The sequence below is a fragment of the Cervus canadensis genome, chromosome 15 (assembly GCF_019320065.1).
Source record: "Cervus canadensis isolate Bull #8, Minnesota chromosome 15, ASM1932006v1, whole genome shotgun sequence".
Taxonomy (NCBI): domain Eukaryota; kingdom Metazoa; phylum Chordata; class Mammalia; order Artiodactyla; family Cervidae; genus Cervus; species Cervus canadensis.
Window position 1 is genome coordinate 56,809,364 of NC_057400.1, and position 26,711 is coordinate 56,836,074.

At 39.1% G+C, this 26,711-nt stretch overlaps 1 protein-coding gene across 1 annotated transcript in view; it reads right to left on the reverse strand.

Moving 5' to 3' along the window:
* PDE11A (phosphodiesterase 11A) overlaps positions 1-26,711 on the reverse strand; it is a 262,481-nt gene that overhangs the window by 185,376 nt on the left and 50,394 nt on the right. The window contains exons 4-7 of the mRNA XM_043487864.1: positions 17,209-17,341; positions 3,934-4,009; positions 1,250-1,317; positions 210-302 (exon numbers count right to left, since the gene is read on the reverse strand). Coding sequence (XP_043343799.1) covers positions 210-302; positions 1,250-1,317; positions 3,934-4,009; positions 17,209-17,341 — 370 coding nt within the window. The remainder of the gene's footprint in view (positions 1-209; positions 303-1,249; positions 1,318-3,933; positions 4,010-17,208; positions 17,342-26,711) is intronic.

Below are 26,711 nucleotides of genomic sequence, written 5' to 3' on the forward strand. Positions count from 1 at the left end.
TCCCTGAAATTATATGTAAAACTATGCGCACATGTATATTTTTCTAGAGAGGGTTTGTAGCTTTCATCAAATTCAAATCTATGACACTAAAATTTGACCCCATAAATAAATAATTAAAAATTGAAAAGCTAAACTCTATAACAAGGACTTTTTCCGCTCAAAGATTAGAGCTTTTAGCATAAATTCTGACATAAATATATTGCACTTACATCAAGAGCCACAGACTGCTTGGCCCATGACTTCTTCACTTGATCATACATAATTGTATTGTTGATGCCAAGGCCACAAAAGATGACAAAAGCCTAGGAAAGAGAGAGTTCACTAATTAAAAAGTGTAATAACTCATTGGCATAATCTAATATAAAAGCAGACAGGCATCAGGAATGGGCCTGAAAATATAATTTTATTGTACACAGAGGTAGGCCTTAGGGAAATATGTACAATAAAATTCTTAATTACTATTGTCATGTAACAGCTTTATCTCTCACACTGCACAAGAGAAAAATTATTAATTTAATGTTATTGTGAAGAAATAACTTTATACATTTAGAAACATATAGTCCACTTAAACGTGTTCTTACTTTATTTAGGTTGTGAACTGATTTTGGTCATTTCATTCCATTTAACCAAAAGCAACCTCTTTCAAAAGCTAGGGTATAAAAGAGTTTGGTAAAGAAACCAAGTGATTGTATCCATAAGGTAAATGTTAAGGGGACGGAGGAGGATTCAGATTTTGAACCAGTTAGTAAAGAAGTTCTGACATATTCTCAGCTAGAGAAAAATAATCATGGGGTTCTCATGTTGGCTCCTGGTGCAAAGTCTACCAGGAAGCCTGTTCAAGGCTAGCCTCTCCAGCTGAGGGCAGACGGGAGTAAATAAATGGAAGCCTGGGAACAGAAGACAGGGGATGGCAGTGCACCTGGTTAGAGGTCTCAAGGCTGAACACACACGAACAAGAAAAAGATAAGATGATTTACACTTCAGAGAGAAGAAGAAGGCAATTCAGTTCCATAAAAAGCAATCAATTAGGATAAAAAAAAAAACCTGATTCATGAACAAGAGAATCAAATCTTACCTAAACACTGATACATTCTTTAAATCTTCCTTTAAATTTCATCATGCTGTCAAAGTATAATGATTAAAAATTATCCATTAATAATTATTTATCCTTCCTGGTGTGGGCAAGCTGTAACCAGGAGACTACTACTGACTCAGCTATAATCCCTGGTTCAGACATTTATTTTCTTACCTCGAAAAGTCGTTGATCATCATCATCGAAAGGTTTTCCATCGAGTCTATTTAACACTTGAGCCACTCCTGTGAGAAGAGGTTGGGAGATGTGGTCATTTTTTGACACTGGACATCGTGTTCCTACAGACAGTAAGATGACTCTGAAAGTGAAGTCGCTCAGTCATGTCCGACTCTTTGCGACCCCATGGACTGTAGCCTACCAGTCTCCTCCGTCCATGGGATTTTCCAGGCAAGAGTACTGGAGTGGGTTGCCATTTCCTTCTCAAGATGACTCTAGCCTCCTTTAAGTGCAGACACTCAGCTTAATCCCAGGTTGCTCTAACACCTGCTGCCTCTGTGAGAACAGATATGAGATGTACAGGGATGCAGTCCATTTTCCAGCTCTGATATCCAGACCATGTCTCACTGAAGCCTGGAGTTCTACCAGGTATTAACCAGATTCCCAAAAAATGGTTTTCAAGATGACTGTGTACAATAATTGATATATCATGGTGTACACATATATACATATATATGCATGTGTGTGTGTGTGTGTGTGTGTGTGTGCTCAGTTGTGTCCGACTCTTTGTGGCCCCATGGACTGTAGCCTGCCAGACTCCTTTGTCTGTGGAATTTTCCAGGCAAGAATACTGGAGTGAGTTGCCATTTCCTTCTCCAGGGGACCTTCCTGACCCAGGGATCAAACCCACATCTCTTGCACCTCCTGCATTGGCAGGCAGATTCTTTACCACTGTACCTCCTGGGAAGCCATATATAACTATATAAATATACAAGTTTTAAAAAAATATAATTAAAATGTTTTCAGTTCTCTGAAGCGTAGTGCTTGAATGAGGCAGCATGGCATAGTGATTAAGAACATAGGCTCTGGAGTTAAACAGCCTTGGTTTGAATTTCAACTCCATTGTTAGTAGTGTTACTGTGAGCACATTACCTAACTTAACACTGAATTTCTTCATTGGTAAAATGAGGATTAAAATGTTAACTATCTCAGTGGGTTATGAAGATTAAACAAAATAACATTTGAATAATGTTTGTAAAGCATATTGCTCCACATGGAGAGAACATTCAAGAAATGTTAAGAATTATGATCCAGTTAACTTTCAAAGGAAGGCTAGTTTTGTTGCCTGCTACCAATGGGGCTAAACTAGTTTTACAAAATTTAACTTATGTGGGTCTTCTTTCCAAAGTTCATGTCCAGAATTATACTAGATGTTTTGGGCATGACCCAGGGATCATGGTACTATCAAAGAAAACAAGTTTAACTAGAAAAATTCAACAATCTTGAAAACATTCCTTTGTGTCCCTAACACACACACACACACACACACACACACACACATATATAACTGTAATTCTAAATGCTTTTATTTTTTAAAAACACCTAACTTCCCATCAGGGAGCTATGCCATCATATGGTAGAAGACATGTATAATAAAATACAAAGCTTTTAGTGTGTAACAGGCAAACTACAGTCTTAGCTGTGAAAGAAAATAGATATTTATACTTAAGAATGAAATGTAAGACTGCATGTGAGATTGCCGTTGGACATCTACAGATAATGCAAGCTGTTTCTCATGGAATTTCTCTTCTCATTAAATATATTATGGGGCTTCCCAAGGTGGTCCAGTGGTTAGGATTCCATGCTTCCACTGCAGAGGGAAGGGGTTCCCTCATATGGGAACTAAGATCCAGCATGCTACAGCACAGCCAAAATAAACAAGCAAACCTTAAATATATTTAAAACTTGACACATGATGTAATTTAATGCTTTGCTCTAGAGATTCAAATTCTCAAATCTTAGAATATACTTTATGTTAAAAATACTAATATTTTCTGCAAATTAAGAAAACTGATGAAAAAATTCTCTTAGAATTCAAGTGTTAATATTTATAGAAAACTAAATCCTTTGGAAAGTCCAATATCTTAGAGTTTAAGAGGCAGCCTTAGGGTGAAGCAAAGAGACAAATTTATATTAGTTCCCAAATGTATTAGTTATCTTACATCTGTTAGAAGAAAGACACATTTTCATTATGTTTAAACAACTACTGTCTTCCCACTTCTTGACTTTAACTACTGACCCCTTCTTGCTTAATTTTAGGTTTGAGATTTTCCTGAATGAATTTTCGAGGGAAAGGAAAGGAGCAGGGAGGGACAGAAAAATTGGAAACTGCTCTGGCCCACAATTTCCATATTCAGGGGAAAGTGTAACCTATTTTGGAACCATCGAGGCAGAAAGACACATTTCAGTCTATGTCTAACAATACTTCCTTTGCATTTGTCCCATGTGTAAAAACATATAGATGTACTAGGATTAAGAAGCCTGAGTTTTATTTGGGATTCTGCTAATAACTCACTTTGTGACCTTATTCAAATCTTTTCTCTCTCTTTGGGCCTCAATTTCCACAGAGTAAGATAAAAGAGTTCAGTTAGCTGCTTTCTGAAATCCCTACCAACTTCAAAATGATTGGATCTTATTTAAAGGAATAAATATTTGTGCATTGTCCTGCTTAATGTTGATTCATCAGGAGTCTTCACTTGTGAGATTACACAAGACTATGAAACATAAGTTGATGAGTCCTGGACATGAAAAGGGGTACATTCAAAAAAACGATAGATATACTTTAAAGTAAATTGCATTTTTGTTCTAACAAAAGAAGTTTGACAATTTAGGTAATGTCTTACCAATTATTTGGTGGTTGCTATTCCAAATAGGGACGCAGAGAACCGATCTTATGTGAAAACCAGATATCTGGTCAGCCTAGGACATATGAAAGTAATTAATTAAAATTAAATATTATCTACCCATTTCAGACATATGGCTTACCACTCTTCATAACAGGCATTTAAAAGTAACTTTTAAAAAGACATAATTTTAATGTATATACTTGCCTGTCTCTTTCCAGTTAAAACATCACAATGTACATCCCAAAGAAATCAAGCCATAGCATTATTTATACTAATGATGTACTGGATACAACCTGAACATTACACTGAAGGAAGCTGATTAAGTAAATCACAGCACAGTGGAATATTATCCATCTAATTAAAATCATGCTGTAGAAGAATATTTATAAACAGGGCAAAATTTAATATATTAAGTGCTACTGGTCTTAGTACCTGTGGGTGTACAAATACATATTATGCACATTGGAAAATCCTGGAAAAATTATAAGCTTAATAGTTCCCCTTGAATTATTTGTCTACAGAAGTGTTTGTTTCTTTGCTTTTAAAATAGGCTTTATTTAAAAAAAACAAAACAACAAATAGGTTCATAACTAATGAGACCAAATACAGAGTTCCCAAATACCTTCCACTACCACACATACACATAGTGACACACCTCTCACTATCAACATCACTCACCAGAGTGGTACATTTGTTGCAACTGATGAACCCACACTGATTCATCATTATTACTCAAATTCCATAGTTTACATTAGCGTTCACGATCGATGCTGTACATTCTATGTTTTAACAACTTTATAATGTCACATATCTACCATTATAGGATCATACGGTGTAGCTTCACTGCCCTAAAAGTCCTCTGTATGCCACCTAGTCATCTACCCATCCCTCTGGCAATCACTGATCCTTTTTCCTTCTAGCTCTATTGAGGTATAATTGACAAAACTGTAACTTATTTAAAGTGTACAACATGATGATTTGATATATGTATATGCCGTGAAAGAACTCTGCCTATGGGAGTTTTTTTAACTACTGTTTCTATATTCTAAATTTGAGATAATGAATTACCTGTATAGAAGAGACATGGTTATTTTCTAAATAGAGCTAAAGGGGAACAATGGTGTCCAATGGTGCAGAACAGTCAAATAGGATAAGTGCTGAAAATGGGCTACTGGCTTTAGTGACACAGAAGGATAGCTGAAGGCAAAGACAGTCAAGGGAAGAAGGAATGGGATTAGGAACAGAAGTTAAGCAGTGAGTTCTGGAGGAGAGGAAGGCCACACTGAGTGAGCAGAGCTAGAGTCCCGCGTGGGCTGAGCCCAGGAGGAGGGGAGAGGTGACTGAGAACGCTGAGAATGTTTCTAGTCTCTCCCACCGTGGCTGAAGGAGAGAAGTGGGACAGCACTCACTGGCTATGAGAGCAGAGAGAAGGGGTGGTGATGATTTGCTGGCTGATGAGCCCGACAAGACGGGAGAGGGGAAGGAAAAAGGATGACAGAGTGTGACGAGAGTGAGTTTTCTGATTCTAAGATCATTAAAGCAATTCTCTGGTTGTCTGTTTGTGGCTATGGCCATTGTTTCTGGAAAGTTAAGCTAATTTAGGTTAGGTTATATTGACTACAGCTCCGGGAGTTGGTGATGGACAGGGAACCCTGGTGTGCTGCAGTCCATGGGGTCGCAAAGAGTCGGACATGACTAAGCGACTGAACTGAACTGAACTGATATGACTACATGAGACAGGAAGGCCTGGGAGTGCCTGGTAATCCCTCGTAGGGATTGCAAGAGAAGGAGATGGGAGATGAAACCCTCATAGAAGCACAAGACCTTGAAAAATGAATGCCAAACAGTGTAAGGAGGAAGAAGAAAGAATGGAGGAATCATCTTTGTGCATCAGGTAACCCAAGTCTGCAGATCGCATCAGTCAATGAGCTCAAAAATATCTGTTGGCCTCTCAATCCCGACCACGTCCCCAGAACTCTTCATGCCTCAATTTTCTCATCAATGTTTACCTTTTGCACACCGAACTATTAACACTAGTTATCTCCAGATGCTGGCATTAGAGCACCTTCTCATCATTTCTTCATTCTGCTTTTTCTTATTTTCCAGGTCATTTTATAAGAATATGTGTGTGAAAGGGCTTCAAACTGTGTAAGATGTTTTGTCATCAAAACAATATTACTAGTCAATATTACTAGTATTGAAAGAAAACACCTTTCCAGAAATATTTGCTCCATTGTTCCACAGGGTCCCTGCTCCATCATTCTGAGATTAAAATTTACACCATTAGAATCTCAAATGTTAGGCCATGTGAGACTAAGTAGCCTTTCCAGGAGGCTAGCATTAAAATAAATATATTATCTAGGGGTGCCTAGTTCTTTCCAATTAAAGATGTATACACCAAAATTTTTGCTTAGTCTCTGTCCTCACTGGGTCTTTCCAGTTAATGGGTATAATTTAAGACTGTTTACCTCATGGAGCCATCAAAATATAGTCATATTTTCCAGACTCTCAAAGGCACTCAAAGGCAATATTAAAAGAATTGGTGATAACATAATATTATTCATTACTGTATAATGTGTTTTCTTTCCCTAGAAGGATATGTGCAACTTTAACAGTAATCTAAGGTAATATTTTACCCCTCAAATGCCAATCTACCAGTGGGAAATTCTGGCTCTAGGAGAAGTGAGGGAGATGTTCTGAGTCTGTCCCCTGACTTCTCTGGAACAAAGGGACATTTCTTTACGCCAACCTCATCTGCATGTAGGCTTCTAGAACACTGCCAACAAATGATTCCTTAAATTTCTGACAAAAGCACTCCTCAAAAATAACCAACATTTGGGCTTAAAGCAGAGGCATCATATCCACCACTGATGCAGCAAAGTCTGTTTGACTTAGAACTATGGGACTTATACTTACAGCTTCCCCATTGGATACCTTATTGAAGTCTCAGTAATCTTGCTGACTCTGCTTGCCCTCCTAGTCATCTGGAAATCCAGTATCTATTATCCAGTCTTCCCTACCAAACCCTACTCTCTGAAAAGGCTCTCGAACTGGTTTACACCAAGTATCAGCAACTGAGAGATTACTGGGAGCAAATACACCTTGGCAGAGCCCTGTCTCTTAATGCTTCCATTTTTGCACATTTCCTTTTGTAACAGAAGCATAACTGATAGACCAGAAGGCGTCATAAAGAATGAAAAAGGAGCTGTCCTGCCGGGCTAGCACTCAGCATCCCAGATTGCAGCAGTGCTTTGCTGTGAAGATCTGGCAGGTGAAAGGAGCTTTAATGCTCTAAGTCAAAGGATCTCAGAGCCTGAAGCCCCATTATCCTTAAGTGCTACATAGCAAGGGGAAGAATTATTGACTTGTCTATAACAGGCTTTAATACAAAAAAAAGAAAGAAAGAACTTTACAGGGAAGAACTGCATGAGACTGAAGAGTGACAGACTTAATATCCTGCCACCTCAGATTTAACTGAGTAGCTCTGGAGATGAATTCCCCATGGCAGAGGAGAGCTGGGTGCTGACGGATTTCCCCCACTCCTGACTCTGTAACACACGGACCACCAAACCATCCGTGCATAAGACTTGCCCTACTTCTTAGTTACTTTCTGCCATTCCCCTTGCTGAACGTTTTTCTTGTTTAAATGCTGGGTACAATTGTTCATTTTTGTTGCAGGCAGAAAACAAATTCTTCATGAAATGGCTCAGAAAACTCTTTACCCATAACTATACAAATGGAGGGAAATATTAAATTAAGCAACAGAGTAGTATACCTTATATTGACTAAATAATAGCTGGCTGTGCATTAGTGTGCTTGTTTTAAGGTGTTCTTTTGATCTAGTATGAAAAAAAGGCCAGAAAGCTGCACAGATGATGTGCTAAAGTGCAACTAATTATTGCGAGTTGAGTTCGTAAGCACAATGCCTTCTAAAGGCAAGGCCAGAATAAATGTTTCATGGTGAATGTATTTATAAATAGACAATGTGTTTCAAGAAGCCACCTGATACAAGGGCAGGTCATCTGCAAATGGTTTGTATACATGCTGCTGGGACAGCCTCAGACAAGGATCTTAGAATAACATCCAACCAAAACTCTGTGCTGGCAAGGGCAATGAAAAATAATGCCTCAAAGATACAGCAAGGCAAGTTAGTGTACTTAGATCTCGCATTATCTAAATTCCGGTTTTGAGTGGCAGTTTATAGTTTTTAGAAGGCTCACAATAGCCTGATAAAATATAATTTCACTAAAGATATAAAAGGTCTAATGCTTTTAAACATCTTTATAATTTTGCATGATTATAAAAATAATATATATATTTGTGAAAATTTTAAGTTAAAATCAAAAGCTATAATCTTGCCATCTCTAGAAATGGCAACTATTAACCATTTGGGATAAGTTCTTCTGGATCTTTTCCTGAAAATATCTAATATGTTACATATCTTTTTATAACATATTCAATAATACATAATTATTAATAAATAACAGATAACATGTTCAACAATACTGAACAATATTCAACAATAATGCCTATTAGTTTTTAGGGATACATCAGTGAGTAAAACCAACAAAATTCTTACCTTTACTGAGCTCACATTCTAGTGAGAGAAGACAGATGGTAAACAATATAAAAAATATATAAATAAATTATATGTGAGAAGGTATTAAAATTATGGGGAAAAAGTAGAGCAGGATAAAAGGGATTAGAAACACAAGGGTGCCAGACCTTACTAACAGATAATATTTGAATAATGACCATAAAAACTAAGGATGTGACCCATGCAGATATTGAAGGAAGAGTATTTTGGCAGAGGAGTAGTCAGTACAAAAGCCCTGAGTGAGTGGCATGTTCTAGGAATAACCAGGAGACCAGTGTGGCTGGAGAAGTGTGAATGAGGTCTGGGGATAGATAATTAGGCAACATGTTGTGTAAGGCATTGTAAGGCTCTGAAAGAATTGTGAATTTGGATTTTACTCTAGTGAAATGAGACCATGAAGAGTTTGTGAGCAGAGTTGTGATACAACATACTTAAAAACTTTAAACCTCTGGCTAATGTATTAAGAACAGGGTGTGGAGGGAACGAGTGGAAGCCAAGCAATAGATTATGAAGTTATATCCATGAAATAGTCCAGAGATGATGGTGGCCTGGATCTGGGTGGTAGCAGCTGAGTGTCGCGAAGTGGAAGCAAGCTTGGAAGAAAAAAGATTGTGAGTTCTGTTTTGGACATGCTAAGTTTGAGGTGTCTTTTAGAAAAAAAAAAAATATATATATATATATATATATATACCCACATAATTTATTCTATATATACTTTTAAAAGTATATTATTCTAAACTTACTTCTCTATGTTTGCTTTTATTCTTGTGGACATTTTTCCATATCAGGACATAGAGATTATTTCATGGGATACTTTGTATAGACTCAAGTTTAGTCTTTATTATGGTGTGGTAGGCAGGATTCTAAAGATGGCTGCTAAGATTCACACGTGCCCACTCTCCATTTTGTACAGATCTGGTATAATCCCCATTCCTCAAGTGTGGGCGGGCAGGACCTGTAAATATGACAGGGCTGTCACTTCCCGGATTAGGTCATGTTATAAGGCAAAGGTGATGGCACAGCCATCTCTGTGAATACATAAGTCACTCCTGACATTATGTGAGCTTCTGTGAGAGCCAAATGGAGTTCTTCCCCTTGGCTTTGAAGAAGTTAGCTGCCATGTTGTAAGAGGGCCATGTGGCTTGAACCTGAAGGCAAGCTCAGGGAGCGAGTAGAGACTTTCGGTCAGCAGTCAGTAAGAAAATGGGATCCTCAGTCTGAAACTGTAAGGAACTCAATTCTACCAACAACCTGAACAGGCTTTGAAAAGAATGCCACGACGAAGTGAGAATGTCACCTGGCCAGCTCCTGCTTTCCACCCCATGAGACTCTAGCAGGGAAACCAATGATGCCATGCCAGAAACCGTGAGATAATAAACAGATGTTTGCCTTAAGCTTCTACATTTGTAGTGATTTGTTACACAGCAAAAGAAAATTAACATACATGATATTCCTGTCAATGTCTTTAGAAGCCAAGCCTGAATACCCCCACCGTGGAGCAAATGACTGATTAGATTACAAAACTCACTAGCATAATAACCCATGAAACGAGTGTTTCTTGAGTCACTGTTAGTAAATATAATCAGTTATACTTAATAGGTTTTTTTCTGTTTTTCTTTTTGAGGATTGCAGAACCTTATAACAGAACAAACATACAGTAATCTTTATAAGACTATAGAATTTAAACACCAGAAATTTGATTCTGGCTTGGTACCTATCTTATGTAACCATTCTGTCATAATTTTCCACACATAAATCAAAGAGTTTGGCCTTAAAACCAAGCACGCTATCAAGCCCAGCAGGCACCACTCTTAGGAGTCAACTCAAACAGGCAGACAGAAGGCAAGTAATCACTGTGCCTCACTGGCTAAGCCGCTCTGTTCTCCACAAGGAGGGAACTCCATTAAATATTTAAAACAATCACAAAGAGAACACGCAGCAGGTGGACAACGATGATTACTTGCCCCACAGCCCTCACAGAGAGTGCCTGACAGCACCTGGGAGGAGGTTTACATCACATTAATGACATCCCTTTGTAGATTCTATCAAAAAGAGGGCTGATAGTTTCACAACTGAGATTTCAAAATAGTGAAGACAAAGAGGGCTTCTCAAGTGGCACTAGTGATAAAGAATTCACTTGCCAAGCAGGAGACCTGGGTTCGATCCCTGGGTTGGGAAGATGCCCTGGAGGAGGGCAGGGCAACCCACTCCAGTATTCTTGCCTGGAGAATGCCATGGACAGAGGAGCCTGGCAGGCTCCAGTCCGTGGGGCTGCAAAGAGTCAGATGTGACTAAAGCAACTTAGCACACACACAGGGAAGGCAAAGAAGTTAGAAATACAGTTTCAACTTTAACAGTACAGCTAAGGCAAACCTTGATGGAATAAATTCTCTGATTAGCCACAGGATTTTTGTTGTATGTTTTAAAGACTGGTGGGTTGCTTGGACCTGGTCAGTGTAGCTAGCTCCCCAAATCTGATCATCTCCTATGTGCATAGGTGGGCTTCCCTGGTTGCTCAGTGGTAAAGAATCCGCCTGCAATGCAGGAGATGCAGATTTGTTCCCTCGGTCGGGAGGATCTCCTGGAGAAGGAAATGGGAATCCACTCCAATAGTCTTGCTTGGGGAATCCCATGGACAGAGGAGCCTGGAAGGCTACAGATTATGGAGTCACAAAAGGGTCGGACATGACTTAGCAACTAAACAACGTTTATAGGTAGCCTGGCCCTGGATAACTGGCCGGCCACTCTTGTGAAGAGCCAGGGTCACATATGGTCAGTCCCTATGTGAGAGTATATGGTGAACATCCCCCCAGGGGCCACAGAACATATGTCCAGCCTTGTACATCTTTGTAGCTAACACATGCTATTGTTCTTCTCTGGCCGGGCAGGTAAAGACCTGGCTTTCTCGAAGACCTACAAGTCATCAGATTATTGCCACCATCTCTTCTTTACTGCCAATGAACAATCATGCTTTATTCCTCTCTTTAGCTAGAGACTTTCCTCTTCCCCACTGTGTCTCTGAGGAAGAGGACATTCACGTTGGTTTGTCCATGATTAAGATCTGCTCATCTGTGGTGGCGTGTAAAGATGTTCTCATTTAGAGAAAGGACCTACCTCCAGCACTTCCTCAGAACCAAAAACCTAGTCCTCAACCAGATTAAAATCTTCACCTGACATTTAAATATTTATATAGTTACATGACTATAACTATAAGCATGATTTACAAAACATTTATATAGAATTTTATATGCTACAATATGTATAAAAGTAGTATGCCTAAGACCACCCAGCTGGTGACTGGAGCAGATGGGACAAAAAGGTTGGTCTGCTGGCCACAAGTTCACGTCTGTGTGGAGAGAGAAATGACAGAGTGGTGACCCCGTTTTCCAGGCAGCCCCTGAGTAGCTGGTCCCCCTGAGAGGCCACTTAGGGAGATAGGAGTGAACTAGGTACCAGAAGGTCCACAGGCTGTTCTGTGCCCGATTTCAAGGAAGCTGCGTGGCCTGAGGCAAGTCACTTCAGCTCTCTGAGCCTCTGCTTCCTCACTTGTAAATTAAAGAAATCTCTAATATTTATATTAACTGCAAGTTGCTGTACTACAATGTGAAACCCCAGAAATAAGGCCAATCCACTAGGGGAGCTCTATTCCAGTTTACTACTCTCTAATGATTGGGGTCCTTACTCACGTTCAGTGAAGAGCATTCAAATGGCCAGGATTAGCCAGTGAGCCACTGAAAAACGTAGGATAGACACCAGTGCTCAGAATCAACTTATATTGAGAAAATCTGTACGAAAAAGTAGCAAGTGCTTTGAAAAGGATTCCCCATGAAACCTCTCTGCAAATTATCATTTTTGTTAACCAACTTCAAATTATTTGGGGAAGTCAGTAAGGTAGAGAATATAAAAGCACACGCTTTCTCCAGTGGAGATACCTACTAGAGATAATCCATTAATCCTATATTTAAAAAATGATTTCCTTATATTCCACCACTGATAAACAATGACTTATTATAATTACTGGGAAAAACTATGGACCCGTGTATCAGACTTAAGAAGAGAGGACTCAAACCTTTGCAAGAAGACGGCACAGTTCTAAAAGGTACCCTCTGCCTCGAAGATAATCCTAGAATTACCTTTAGTGAAAGGGTGAAACAATTCCATTTTGTCTTAGTATATTTTTACCTTGAGGAAAATACTATGTTAATGAAAGAAATTATCTGAGTTGATGGTCTTTACGTTATGATCTATACCATCTTACATCAGGCTTTGAAAGGAGAAGGTTCGTGCTTCTTAGCCTCTTGGGGGAGAGCACTGTGGTGACTCAGTCTGGAGTCTGTTTCATTCATCATTAACACAAGCAGTTGACACCCATCAGTGAAGCAAAATATCCTTGAAAAGGGAGGAAGCCTAAGCAGATAAATAATTTTCTTTTCCTAGTATGATACATGATACACACACCATAACACACATACATTTGTAGGACAATCTATTTAGGCAGAATTCCCACTCTCTTTCACCTCTATCTGCATTAATTAATTCTTTTCCAATTTTCCTCCTCCACATGAGAAAGGAAACATAAGGAAATTTTAAATTTCAGCACCACTCAAAGAGAACATGTAGAAATCATGATCTATTGCCAGATTTGCATTTAAAATTGGTATTAGTTGTATGGCAGATTGAAAGCCTTTTAGGGGGAAGGCCAAGAAATAATGATGGTCTAGATACTTGCTTTATTTTATCATAGGGAAGAAAGTGATTTCACAAAATGGTCACTGCTTAACCTACCACAGTTTACTGTTTTCAGACATCATTGCCTCTAACTGCTGGATCAGGGCATGAAATTTTTATGTTCAACCCCTTAGAACTAACTGTTGCATTTCTGCTCAAGAGCCCAAATTGTTCTTTTTTGTAAATGAGCAAGCAGGCTGCTTATATTGGAATGGACTGTAAGTGATGAGGATAATGTAAATTGACTGTAAATCACTAATCAGGAAGAGATGTGATAAGAGTCTGCCTGTAGATATAAGGATATGGGATATTCAGGCTTATTGTATTGTATTAGCAAGAAGTATTCTTAAGATACTACTTGTTTTTTGCTACATATGCTGTTTTTCATAAGGAAAAAGGGCAATGATTGGGCAAGAACTTTTTATTCTCCAGTTAAAGGTGAAGATACTTGTAGCCTGTGACTGAGCAGGTCACTCTCCTAGGTACAGATGCTAGAAGAGCTCTTGCACATGTGTACTTGGACGTATGGACAGGAATGACTAAGAATGTAGTTATGCATATAACATCATGCAAAGGTCCATCAACACTATAGTGGATGAAGTGACACATTCACACAGTGGAATACATACCAGCACTGAAAATGAATGAACGAATTAAAAGTGCTCATGATTCAGGAACTTACATTGAATTTAAAAAGGCAAGCCACAGAAGATGTACAGCATAATTCAATTCATATAAAGTTCAGAGATGTGCAAAACATGTAATAACATGTAAAAAATGTAATATATTTGGCAGGGATTCAAACCTACATGATGAAACTACTGTTTAGTTGTTAAGTCATGTCCAACTCTTTTGCAACCCCATAGACTGTAGCCTGCCAAGCTCCTCTGTCCATGGGATTTCCCAGGCAAGAATACTGGACTGGGTTGCTATTTCCTTCTCCAGGGGATCTTCCCGACCCAGAGATTGAACTCATGTCTCCTGCATTGGCAGGCAGATTTTTATCACTAAGCCACCAGGAAGCCCCAGTGAAAAGCAAAAAATTGTTAAATTCAACTTAGGATAGTGGTTTACCTCTGTGTGGGGAATAAAGGAGACTGAATTAAGGAAGATCAATACAAGGATTCAGAAGTAATGATTGACTTCTTTCTCTTAAATTGGGTGGTGGGCATTTACTCTATCATGTTTTATTGGGAAGATTCATCATGTTTTATTATACTTTTGCATATGTCTTATGAACCAACTTTTAAAATGGTGTAAATATGTTGACTCCTTTTGCTTCCCCAGAATTTGACTTTCGGTCCAGAGCTAAGAGCAGAATAAGAGCAATCCATGCCAAATTCAGCACTATAATTTGGGGTAGGAATCGACCATCATCTTTTAACTATCTAATATAATATGTTGACTTTGTAACAATGGATGGGCAATAAATGATTTTTTTTTCTGTAGTGAGCCTTTCAGTTTGTTCAGTACTACTGATGTTAATAATAGAATACTGAGATAATTTCTTCATAAAACTGTGTGTTTACAAATCTGTTGTTCAGCATTCTGAAATCAAGAAGGAAAGAAGCATAGCAAAAGGCAAAACTTTATAACATCAGTCCTAACCCAATCATAATGTTAATACATATATTGATACCTTTAAATCATTTCTCCTCTGCTAGTCACAGAACCAAGGCTGGTGGTGTTTTACTTTATAGGAGGAGAACTAAAGAAGTTCTGGACTGTCTACTTTCCCAAGGAAGGTACCTCAAAGCTCAGAAACAATGTATCAGAAACTGAAGATAGCCAGAGGGTGGTTAGCATTGGGGTAGCTAAGACACTACCCCACTACACTACTACACTGGAGACACCCAACCCAGACAGGGAGCTCATGAAAGGATGTCCAAGATACAGTCATCTCAGTTAGATGCTGGAGAATAAATAGGAAATACATAGAAGACGTGACCTGGGGGAAGAGAATTCTAGGCAGCTGTAGAAACGTAAATTTCAGGAATTTAAGCTTTCCATGCCATGTTCGGTCGCTCAGTCATGTCCGACTCTTTGGGACCCCATGGATGGTAGCCGGTCAGGCTTCTCTGTCCATGGGATTTCCCAGGCAAAAAGACTGGAGTGGGTTACCAGGGATCGAACCCACATCTGCTGCTCCTGCATTGGTAGGTGGATTCTTTACCACTGTGCCACCTGGGAAGCCCATGAAGAGATTTGAGAAAATCTGAATGAAGTTATCAATTTGACCTGGATTCCAACCTCCCCACCATTGTTGCATCCCACTCCAGACACTGGAGACAGCATAGGGCAGGATTCAGAGGCTGGGCTTTGGAGTCTGAGAAACCAGGACTAAATCTCACTTTCAATTAAATGTTCAGTTATCATTACTGATCTAGTCTCTGTTCTGCAGCCAGTGTGATCTTTCTAAAGTATAACTCCTTCTTCTCCCTCATTGATAACTTGACTACTGATTCCCCCTTGCCCATGATAAATACTCAAACTTCTTAACATGTCTTTCAAAGCCTCTGGATGATCTGGCCCCTGCTTTCTCTTTCCGTCTCATCTACCCGGCCCTCCAGCTACATTAACTCATCTCTGTTCCCAGACTCCTCATGCTCTCAGCCTTGCCTGGAACACATATCTCATCACCATTGTCACCATAATACTCCTGCTACTATTCAGACCTTAGCTTGGTAACCTAGTTATTTAATCTCCTAATATATTGAATACACATCACACACACACACATATGTGTAGACATTTTATGAGTTCATGTAAATTTATCTATATGATACCCTATAATACCTTAGAATTAAACTTCTGCCAACTCAGAATCTACATTGTCTTAATATATTCTGCACATCAGTGCAATGCACACCTACATAATTAACATTAAACAGTAACAGAAGCCAATGAACTATTTCTTGGGAGCAATCTTTTAAAATATGGTAGCTGTTCTAATATCTATTGGGAAATAATTATGTTATATACACATTTTTATTACTAACCATTTCATTGTTTAACATAAACTATGTTTAACACAAAATGTGCCTGAATATATTTAATTGCACGGGTTTAATTACATGTTTAATATAAAATGTTCCCCATAGTAAAAGAGCATCATGCTAGAGAGTTAAGAGTGTCTTTGGCAGTTATGGGTGTAACAGTGAAACACTGAATCCAAATGTCTTTCAACACCATAATTGATGTAAAAAATGATGCTGATTCATACAATGGAATACTTTGCAGCAGTGAAAATGAATGAATTACACACTCATGTGACTCAGGAATATACACTGAATGAAAAAGCAAGACACAGAAGAATACATACAGTGTAATTCAATTATATAAACTTCAGAGGTGTGGAAAATGGAACAATGTAAGTGGCAGGGTCAAATATATGCAGTGAAACTATACAGCCATTTTGCCAGAAATCAGTGTAGAGAGAGGAAGATTCCCTGTCAAACACAGCATTTATACTCAGTTGTGTCCAACTCTTTGCAGCCCCATTGACTTTATAGCCCATGGAATTCTCCAGACCAGAATACTAGAATGGGTAGCCTTTCCCTTCTCCAGAAGACCTTCGCAACCCAGGATCGAACCCAGGTCTCCCGCATTGCAGGTGGATTCTTTACCAGTTGAGCCACAAGGGAAGTCCAAGAATACTAGAGTGGGTATCCTATCCCTTCTCCAGCAGATCTTCCCCACCCAGCAATCCAGCCAGGGTCTCCTGCCTTGCAGGGGGGATTCTTTACCAACTGAGCCATGGGGGAAGCCTGTCGGTCAGCAGTAGGAGATGCGGAAAGTCAGATCATAGGGGAAAGATTCAGAAGAACTGCCAGTCAACTCAGGAGTTGCTGTGGATTTGTATGATGTTCCTTTGGGGCTCTGACCAGCAATGCATCCACAGGGTGACAATGGAACCTTAAAAAATGCAACCAGAGGCCTCCTCTTACCTCGGCATCAAAGCGGGGATCCTGGTAGGCATCACTGATGTTCACTGGAAGGCCTGTGGAAGCCACCAGCTCGGCAACACTGTTATTTATTAGCCAGTCCGAGTACGATGATTTCTCCATGCTTTCTTTGAAACTATCAGAACACCAAGGCAGGCAGAAAGAAAAGAAAAACATCAGTTTACCTGAAAGCTAGCCTGTAAAAGTACTCCCGTAGCAGGACTATCCATCCTCATTAAGAAGGGGTATGTGACCTCAGTCACAGAACAACAGCAAGGTAATTAGCAGCAGCTACGTCAAAATGACTTACCTGCTATCTTGTAAAATAATCAGCTCCATGGGTAGAAATTATAGATTCTTTACGATCCAGAGAACAACTCTAGGTTTTATTTAGTCCCCAAAGCAGGTAGAGGTAGAACAGATAATCCAGAAATGACCAAAATTGACAACAAGATGCCAATGCCATGGCATAATAAATTACACTCACCCTCCTAAGCCCACACCTCTTAACAGAGCAGACTAGATGCTTGATACTAGGGAAAATGAAACCCAAGAATGAGGAAGAACTCAGAAATAAATTGAAAATTTACAAAAGTTTAAGTGTAGCAGAAGAGCATGTCTAGACTCCATCTTAGTGTTTTGTAACCATTTTTTGCAGTTTCAGAGTATATTTCTTAACAAAAATACATTTCCTACTTACACAATCTTACTGAGAAACATGTTTTAACTCTACCCTTGACATTAATAATTTAAAATACATCCATGTATGATTTTAACAAGGAATTTTATGTTAAATGATTTTGTTAACTTTCCCCTGTGCCCCTTTCACTACAAAGGTGAAATTTACACAAATGCCATAAGAATTAGTAAGATTCCCCACTTCATCCCTCCCTTCCATCATTTCTTCCTCCTGTACCCACTGAGCACTGCCAGGAGCTGCAGAAATGCAAACTGGAGTACTATTCAAATTAGCAATATCAAGGAAGATTTCCTGGAGGATGTTAGGTTTATGGCTTGGCCAGTAATAATTGAAATTACGTAAATGAATGTAAGTGTACAGGGCAATGCTTTTCAAACTACATTCTGTGGAACCCTGGGTTCCTGAAGATTTTAATGAGTGTCCTATAGTAATAATAATAACCCTATTGACTTTTTAATCTAAGCTGCAGTGTACATAAGAAAAACACTAAATTCTGTACATAGTCATTGTTACTATGCAATAATGTGTCTGTGTGGAATTTGTGCTGTACTGGGAATGCCAGGAACTGGCATGCAGAGGCCACTGGATACATGAATGAGAGGGAAGCACAGACAGTATTTACCACCATTAATACATCTCATCTGTAATAACCGTTGGTCTGCGTCTCATAAGTTCAACATGGATTTGTGACGCTTGTTATTCAGTCCTTATTGCATATTAAATGTTACTTGTACATAAACTTATTCCTTATGGATCTCTGGCTGAAAATGGAAGCATTAATAAAAAGAAGAGGTGGTGGTTAAATCAAAGGAGTAAAAAGACTGAGGACTTCAAAGAGAAGACAAGGTCTTTATTTTCCCAAACAAGCAAAAGGACAACAAAAAAAGTCCATGTTCTATTTTCTGTTGATTATGCCCATGAGAAGTGAAATTCATGTTGTGCTGCAATGAAAGCAGAATACAGGAAGAAACATGAAAATGCGCCTGATATAAGGATCCAATTTAATGAAGTCATTTGTCAGTTTATAAAAGGGTGTGATTGAATGCTGATCATTTCTTGCAGAGATTCGTTGATCAGTTAATTCATTCTGTGCTGCTTGTGTACCATACTTTTTTTTTTTACATCTTCTGTGATGAAACAGTGTAGAAAGTGCTGACCTACAGTGTGATAAGTAGAGCTGTGGTGGGACCCTGGGGATGAGCTAGGGAAGGAAATGAGAAAGATATGCTGGGATTGGGGGAGGCTAAGCAGGGATCTGAGAACTGAGGAAGGTCAGTTGGGGCCATAATCAATCTAAGGGCTTCTCTGATGGTTCAGATGGTCAAGAATCTGCCTGCAATGCAAGAGTGAAAGTGAAAGTGTTGGTCACTCAGTCGTGTCTGACTCTTTGCACCCCCATGGACTGTAGCCCACCAGGCTCCTCTGTCCATGAAATTCTCCACACAGGAATATTGGAGTGAGTTGCCATTTCCTTCTTCAGGGTATCTTCCCAACCCACGGATTGAACCTGGGTCTCCTGCATTGCAGGATGATTCTTTCCCATCTGAGCCACCAGGCAGTCCAGCAATGCAAGGGAGTGGGGTTTGATCCCTGGGTTGGGAAGATATCCTTGAGCAGGACATGACAACCCACTCCAATATTCTTGTCTAGAGAATTCCATGGACAGAGGAGCCTAGTGGGTCACAAACAGTTGGACACGACTAAGTCACTAACACTTTCACAATCAATCTAAGATTCACTGCAGTTTAGAAACACGTCAATAATTTGATTCCTCCATAGGCAGTGAGTGCAGATGAGATCGTGTTAGCTCAGTGGATCTCGGTTGCCATGTGCATAACTGCAAAATAGCCAGTTAGGTTTTTCTAACTCTTTAAAGAGTTAAGATCAAGATTAGTTTAAAGTAACAAGAAAATAGTAAAGAAATCCTTTAGCTTGTATTTTACTAGGACCAGGCGCATAAGAAGCTTGGGTTTTTAAGTGAGTTTCCTGTAAAGAGCTACAGTTTGATTCCTCTTCCTCAGTGGTATCTTGATTCCAAGTGTGAGACTCACACTGACTTCAAAGAGAACTTCATGAGCTTAAACATAGTGACTGTGGGGGGATAAAAGAGAATTGCCCTATTGCACAAAACACATAATTCCTGAAATGCGGCTGTCCGTGAAATGAGGCCCAGTGAGTAAATATAAACATCAGGGTCGACAAGGTGCCAAGAGGCATAGGAGAGAAATCAATACAAGTAAAACAAATTAGACAAATAAAATACCCCAGGACGAGGAACTTCACCAAGTTTAATTGTCTGAAAAACTTCTCTCAGCTAAAGGTTCAAACATAGAAAACTGTATGAAAATAAATATAAGACTATTTTTTAGAATTAATTCTCAAAATGAGCCTCTAAATTAGAAGACAAAATATATGAATAAAATAATGTTAATCATTAGACTGTGTCTGTATTGATGGTTTTGTTCTCAAAATCAGAGAGACTGATTTCCTTTAGGATTGACTGATTTGATCTCCCTGCAGTCTAAGAGACTCTCAAGAGTCTTCTGCAGCACAATTCAAAGGCATCAATTCTTTAGTGCTCAGCTTTCTTTACAATCCAGCTCTCACATCCATACATGACTACTGGAAAAAACATAGCTTTGACTATATGGACCTTTATCAGCAAAGTAATGTCTCTGCTTTTTAATACACTGTCTAGGTTTGTCATAGCTTTTCTTCCAAGGAGCAAGCGTCTTTTAATTTCATGGCTGCAGTCACTGTCACTCGGAGCCCAAGAAATGAAAATCTGACACAGTTTCTACTTTTCCCCCTTCTATTAGCCATGAAGTGATGGGAGTTGTCTTTCCTAGAGACTCCCAATACTTCAGTCTTTCAAGAATGACCATTAGTTGGGCTGCTGCAAAATGTTGGAAAGTCGTAAGTGAATCTTGGATCAAGTGATCTATAAGGGTCTTTTCTTTTTTTCCTGACTAAAAGGAATTGATACATAGGAACCCATCTATATACATATGGTCTCCTCAGCCCCTCCCCCTACCTGTACAGAATGAGATATAGACAGAAGCTAAAGAGGCCCCACCTTCAGGATGCTCACAAGCAATGACAATGGATTGTGATGCTCTAAATGAAGATGTAAAGACATTATGGAAACAGAGAAAAGAAGGATCAGTCTGTCTAGGCTGGGAATGATATTTGGGAACTACTTCACAAAGGAAGTTGGTATAAGCTGATCTTATAAGGAGGATAAGTAAGAGTCATCTGGCAGAGAAAGAAGGTAAAAGCAATTCAGACAAAACCACAACAGGACTAAAGCTTTAGAAGTGTGAGGTTTTCTGTACTGGTATAATGAACAGGAGAGCTAAAACTTAGACTAAATGGTAGAAGTGATGAATAAGGCTCTAATAGAGGAGGCCAGCCTCTATATTGTGTGGTTCCATGCACAAACACAACTACATTTATACTTATACTTATGGTTCCCACACACATGTCAGCAGCCCATTGAGTCCTAAGTTCCCTACATATGCATCTAAGCACTTTCTGGACATTTCCTCCTGGTTATCCACAGACACCTCAAATTTAACATTTGCAAGATTGAACTAACACACTCTCCTTGATGTGTTAACAATCATTAATAATAATAATAATAAAAAAACTGTGACCACAGATCATTGGGTAAGGAATAGAAGTTTCAACATAGACACAATCTGTTTTCTTATTTTCAGGTCATGATTGATTATCAATTGCCCTCTGATAGGCTGAGTATTATCCAGTGAGGGTAGGATTCAGAGAGACGAAGAATCAGGAACACAGACAGAAATGTCTTTTTTATGCTTTGTAAATAGAAACTGATTTATGATCTACACCTCGTACCTGGTACTAGCTTCCATCTTGCTTCGTTGACCAGAGGTCAGTCTGAACTTTTGGCTCACAAAGAGAAATGCCCTTCCTTACTTTTTCTTCTCAAGTAAGCCTGTCAATCCCTGGGTCCTTCCTGCAGCTTTGAGCTGTGCAACATTATTTGAAGTTGTCTTTTAATTAGGAGATTAAGGAACTAAGTCAATATCAGTTGAACTCAAAGCTAGGACCCCAGCAGGAGAATCTCAAATGCCTAGATCTAGGACATTAATAATTTCCCACTGCCCTCAGTATATCTTTGAAGGTTACCAAGTAAGTCTTAGACATAAAAGGTAAAGGGAGAGAACTTAATTGGCAAGTAGAACCAGCCTGTCAGTTGTTGTACTGTGATGGGGGAGGAAGATGCTCTAAGTTGCAGACCTTCCTTAATTTTATCATGACCTGAACCTGTTAATGGACTTGCCATTATGGTCTATCTTGAGGACACTTCATTACACTTGTATTTCTCATTTTAGGCATTGGAAACCAAATAACACATTTTCTGTCCTTCATTTCCTCAAGTTGTACAATTGGAATGATGAGATTTATCACTCCAAGGAGTTGGTGTCATTTTGAGAAGCGTCTTGCACCTCTCAGTTGGGTGTCAAATGGCATTACTTTGAGTAGTTGGTGTTTACAATTTAGTATCATGTAGTGACAACTGCTTGGTTTCATAGCTGAGCAAATCTGGGTTTGGGGGGTTGTTTCTGTTCTTTGTTTTTCTTTGTATCTTGGCCCAACATCATTTCCTTGCTATGAAGTCTCATAGCAAATTTTAATAACAGATCAAATTTTAATAACTCTGACTATTAGTTTCCATAATAGAAATTAGGGGAAATACAGCCCATTTTACAGGGTTGTCTTGAGGATACAACAATATAATATTGAATAATGCATAGCACATAGAAAGCTCTCACTATTAGTTCCTTATAGCCCAAAGATTCTTCTTTTATTAAAAATACTAGGTGAGGTGTGGTCTGTTTAATTGCTTATCTACTGGGACAGGAAAGATGTTACTGTTTTTTGGCTGTGGCATTGTTGTCAGATTTGGAGAGGTGCTGAAGTAAAAATATGCTAGCTGGTAAAACTGTTGACAATAAAGGATAAGATTAAAATTCTACCCATCTAGATGTGTCAAGTAGCCCTATCCCATTTCCCTTTGGGGCGCCTGTGGGCACCTCCACCCATCTGCTCTGGATTGAGGGCATACCTTCCCACAGGTCCTGTACATACCTCTACACAGCAAGAAAGGAGAAGTGGACTCAATGCTAAAATATTAACTTATTATAAAATATTAACTTAAAATATTTTAACTTAGTTAAAATATTAACAAAGGCATGTTAAATGAGAGACCTAAAAAAATGAGAGAGTAAAGCATAAAAAAACCAAACATTAAGACTTCCAAGTTGCCATGATTCTGTTTACTGTGTGGCATCAATATAGGGGACAGCTGACCCACATAGGCTACTATTTTATGTTTGATCTCAGTACTTCTTCATGTGCCTTGTTTTCATGGAATGTTTTTTATAGCTTTTATCCTTCTCTGTGACAGTTTTACTAAAGTGACAAGGCCACTGACCCAAAATGAATAGGGTAATGAGAAGGTTTGTCTTTCATTTAGTCTTCATATTCTAAGTCCGGAAAAAGAAAAAAAAATAAATTAAACATATTTGAGAGGTGAAAGCTAGATGTTTAGGAAATGTTTCCTTGAGTTTCCTAAGATTTTTGGAAGACACAAAAGTTTATTAGAAATATTTCCTTTACTTCACTGATGTTTGATTATTATAATTAGCATTATGCAAATAGGGTATAGACACATACATTACTACTGCTATGGAGGTTATTTATAAAATAGGGCTATATTTGGGGAGGGGGATTTGGGGCCATATAAGCCCAGAAATATCAAAGTGATATTATCCCTGCACAGCCCAGTTCAGTTCAGTCGCTCAGTCGTGTCCAATTCTTTGCAACCCCATGAACTGCAGCACGCCAGGCCTCCCTGTCTATCACCAACTCCTGGAATTTACCCAAACTCATGTCCATTGAGTTGGTGATGCCATCCAACTATCTCATCCTCTGTCATCCCCTTCTCCTCCTGCCTTCAATCTTTCCCAGCATCAGGGTCTTTTCAAATGTGTCAACTCTTCGCATCAGGTGGTGAAAGGACTGGAGTTTCAGCTTCAATATCAGTCCTTCCAATGAACACCCAAGACCGATCTCTTTTAGGATGGACCGGTTGGATCTCCTTGCAGTCCAAGGGTCTCTCAAGAGTCTTCTCCAACACCACAGTTCAAAAGCATCAGGTCAGGCATAAATTGTTCCAGTGTCAACACTCCATCCATATAACATTCTCTATATTTTGTGGGAAAAGGAGGTTGGATACAACTAGATGGCTCTAACAATGGAGCTTCCTGATAAAGAAGCAGCCTTGGCACCAAGTGGGAGCCTCAGAGCTCAGTTGCTAGTACCTGGAAGATAGATCTACTGATCCACTTCCTTGCTAAACTATCAAAAGGGAGTTGGGCCATCTGGATCTTTTATTTTTCAACTAGCAACATTAAATATCGGCATAATAAGGTTCAGCAGCCCTGAATTTGCCAGACAATAGACAATCAAAAAGAATGTCCTAAGGTTCTCGTTTAAAGGAAGTTACACAACAACACAAATCTTACATTTCAAGATGACTGGTCATGGTGGTGATGGTGCTATTTTAATGTTTAATATTTTAAAGATTTTCTTCTTTCCTTGAAATTAGAATAAGTATCACATTTTTATTACTACAAAACACCAATCACATGCTTCCTAGCAGAGATATAGTCAAAGAAAGGAGATCCATGAACAAGAAAGCAAAAGAGAATATATTCGTGATATATTATAGAAGTATTCTGTCTTACATCAGTGTGTAAGTTTGTCTAACCTATTACTCTAGGTAATAGGGAAATTTCAAAGAAGATAGGTAGAACAGAGAGACTTTCCAAATTGCTAAAGCCCACTAAAAATTTGTCCCTCCATAAATGAATGAGAATACTAGCAAAAAATGGTCAAAATCAACTTTTTGAAAACTGTGGAAATTAAAGAGAGGCTTATGAAAATCCAAAGAGTGTTCCTTCAAGAAAAATAGTTGAATCTCTATAAGGACAGCAAGTTGTGTGTTATTTTAACTTACCTTATTCTCATCTCCCTATCTCAAGCTCTGGGGTAGTGGTGAAAACCAACAGACTCATAATCATGCTAGCTGTGAAAACTAGTGGCCAAGTAGCCACTGGCAGAGGAAGAATGGGTTTGGAGCTCCCCAAAAGTAACATTCACAGAGAATTGTTATTATTTGACCTATTTGACAGCTCCATGGAAACCTCCACTCATAAAGCTTTTTTTATTTGACCTGACTTGGAGCTTGCTCACTAAGAACATCCTTTATCCCAAAGCATTTGTGGGGGAGAAAATGGCAGTAACTGTTTAATATCACAACTGCTTTAAGCAGAGAAACACTTACAGCTAACAAGAAGCTGACCAGAAAACCTAAAAGAAGAAATGGGGGAATAAGATATTACTAGGGAGATTTGAAACGTTCTGACATATTCCTGGAAATATAGAGTTGAATGTATGCTCAGAAAAGACCAGAGAAGGTCTTAAACTCCCATCTCTGGTTGACCTTGATGTTCTGTGAAAGCAGAAACAAAAAGCTAAGTAAACTTCCTGTCAGAGAATTGAAGGTACCCCACACATGAAACAGGAAAAGGAGAAGAAAGGATATTTGAAGAAACATGGGACAAAATATCACATATTTGCTTAAATAAACATTCAGTCAGCTCAGTTCAGTCACTCAGTTGTGTTCGACTCTTTGCAACCCAATGGACTGCTGCAAGCCAGGCCTCCCTGTCCATCACCAACTCGTGGAGTTTACTCAAACTCATGTCCTTTGAGTCGGTGATGCCATCCAGACATCTCATCCTCTGTCATCCCCTTCTCCTCCAGCCTTCAAACTTTCCCAGCATCAGGGGGTCTTTTCAAATGAGTCAGTTCTTCACATCAGGTGGCCAAAGGATTGGAGTTTCAGCTTCAGCATCAGTCCTTCCAATGAATATTCAGGACGGACAGGCTGGATCTCCTTGCAGTCCAAGGGACTGTCAAGAGTCTTCTCCAACACCACAGTTCAAAAGCATCAATTCTTCAGTGTTTAGCTTTCTTTATAGTCCAACTCTCACATCCATACATGACTACTGGAAAAACCATAGCTTTGACTAGATGGACCTTTGTCAGCAAAATAATGTCTCTGCTTTTTAATATGCTGTCTAGGTTGGTCATAACTTTTCTTCCAAGGAGCATGTGTCTTTTAATTTCATGGCTGCAGTCACCATCTGCAGTGATTTTGGAGCCCCCCAAAATAAAGTCTGTCACTGTTTCCACTGTTTCCCCATCTATTTGCCATGAAGTGATGGGGCCAGATGCCATGATCTTAGTTTTCTGAATGTTGAGTTTTAAGCCAACTTTTTCACTCTCCTCTTTCACTTTCATTAAGAGGCTCTTTAGTTCTTCACTTTCTGCCATAAGGGTGGTATCATCTGCATATCTGAGGCTATTGATATTTCTCCAAACAATCTTGATTCCAGCTTGTGCTTCATCTAGCCTGGCATTTCTCATGATGTACTCTGCATATAAATTTAAATAATCAGGATGACAGTATACAGCCTTGACGTACTCCTTTCCCTATTTGGAACCAGTCCGTTGTTCCATGTATGGTACTAACTGTTGATTCCTGAACAGTATACGGAGTTCTCAAGAGGCAGGTCAGGTGGTCTGGTATTCCCTTGTCTTTCAGAATTTTCCACAGTTTGTTGTGGTCCACACAGTCAAAGGTTTTGGCATAGTTAATAAAGCCGAAATAGATGTTTTTCTGGAACTCTCTTGCTTTTTC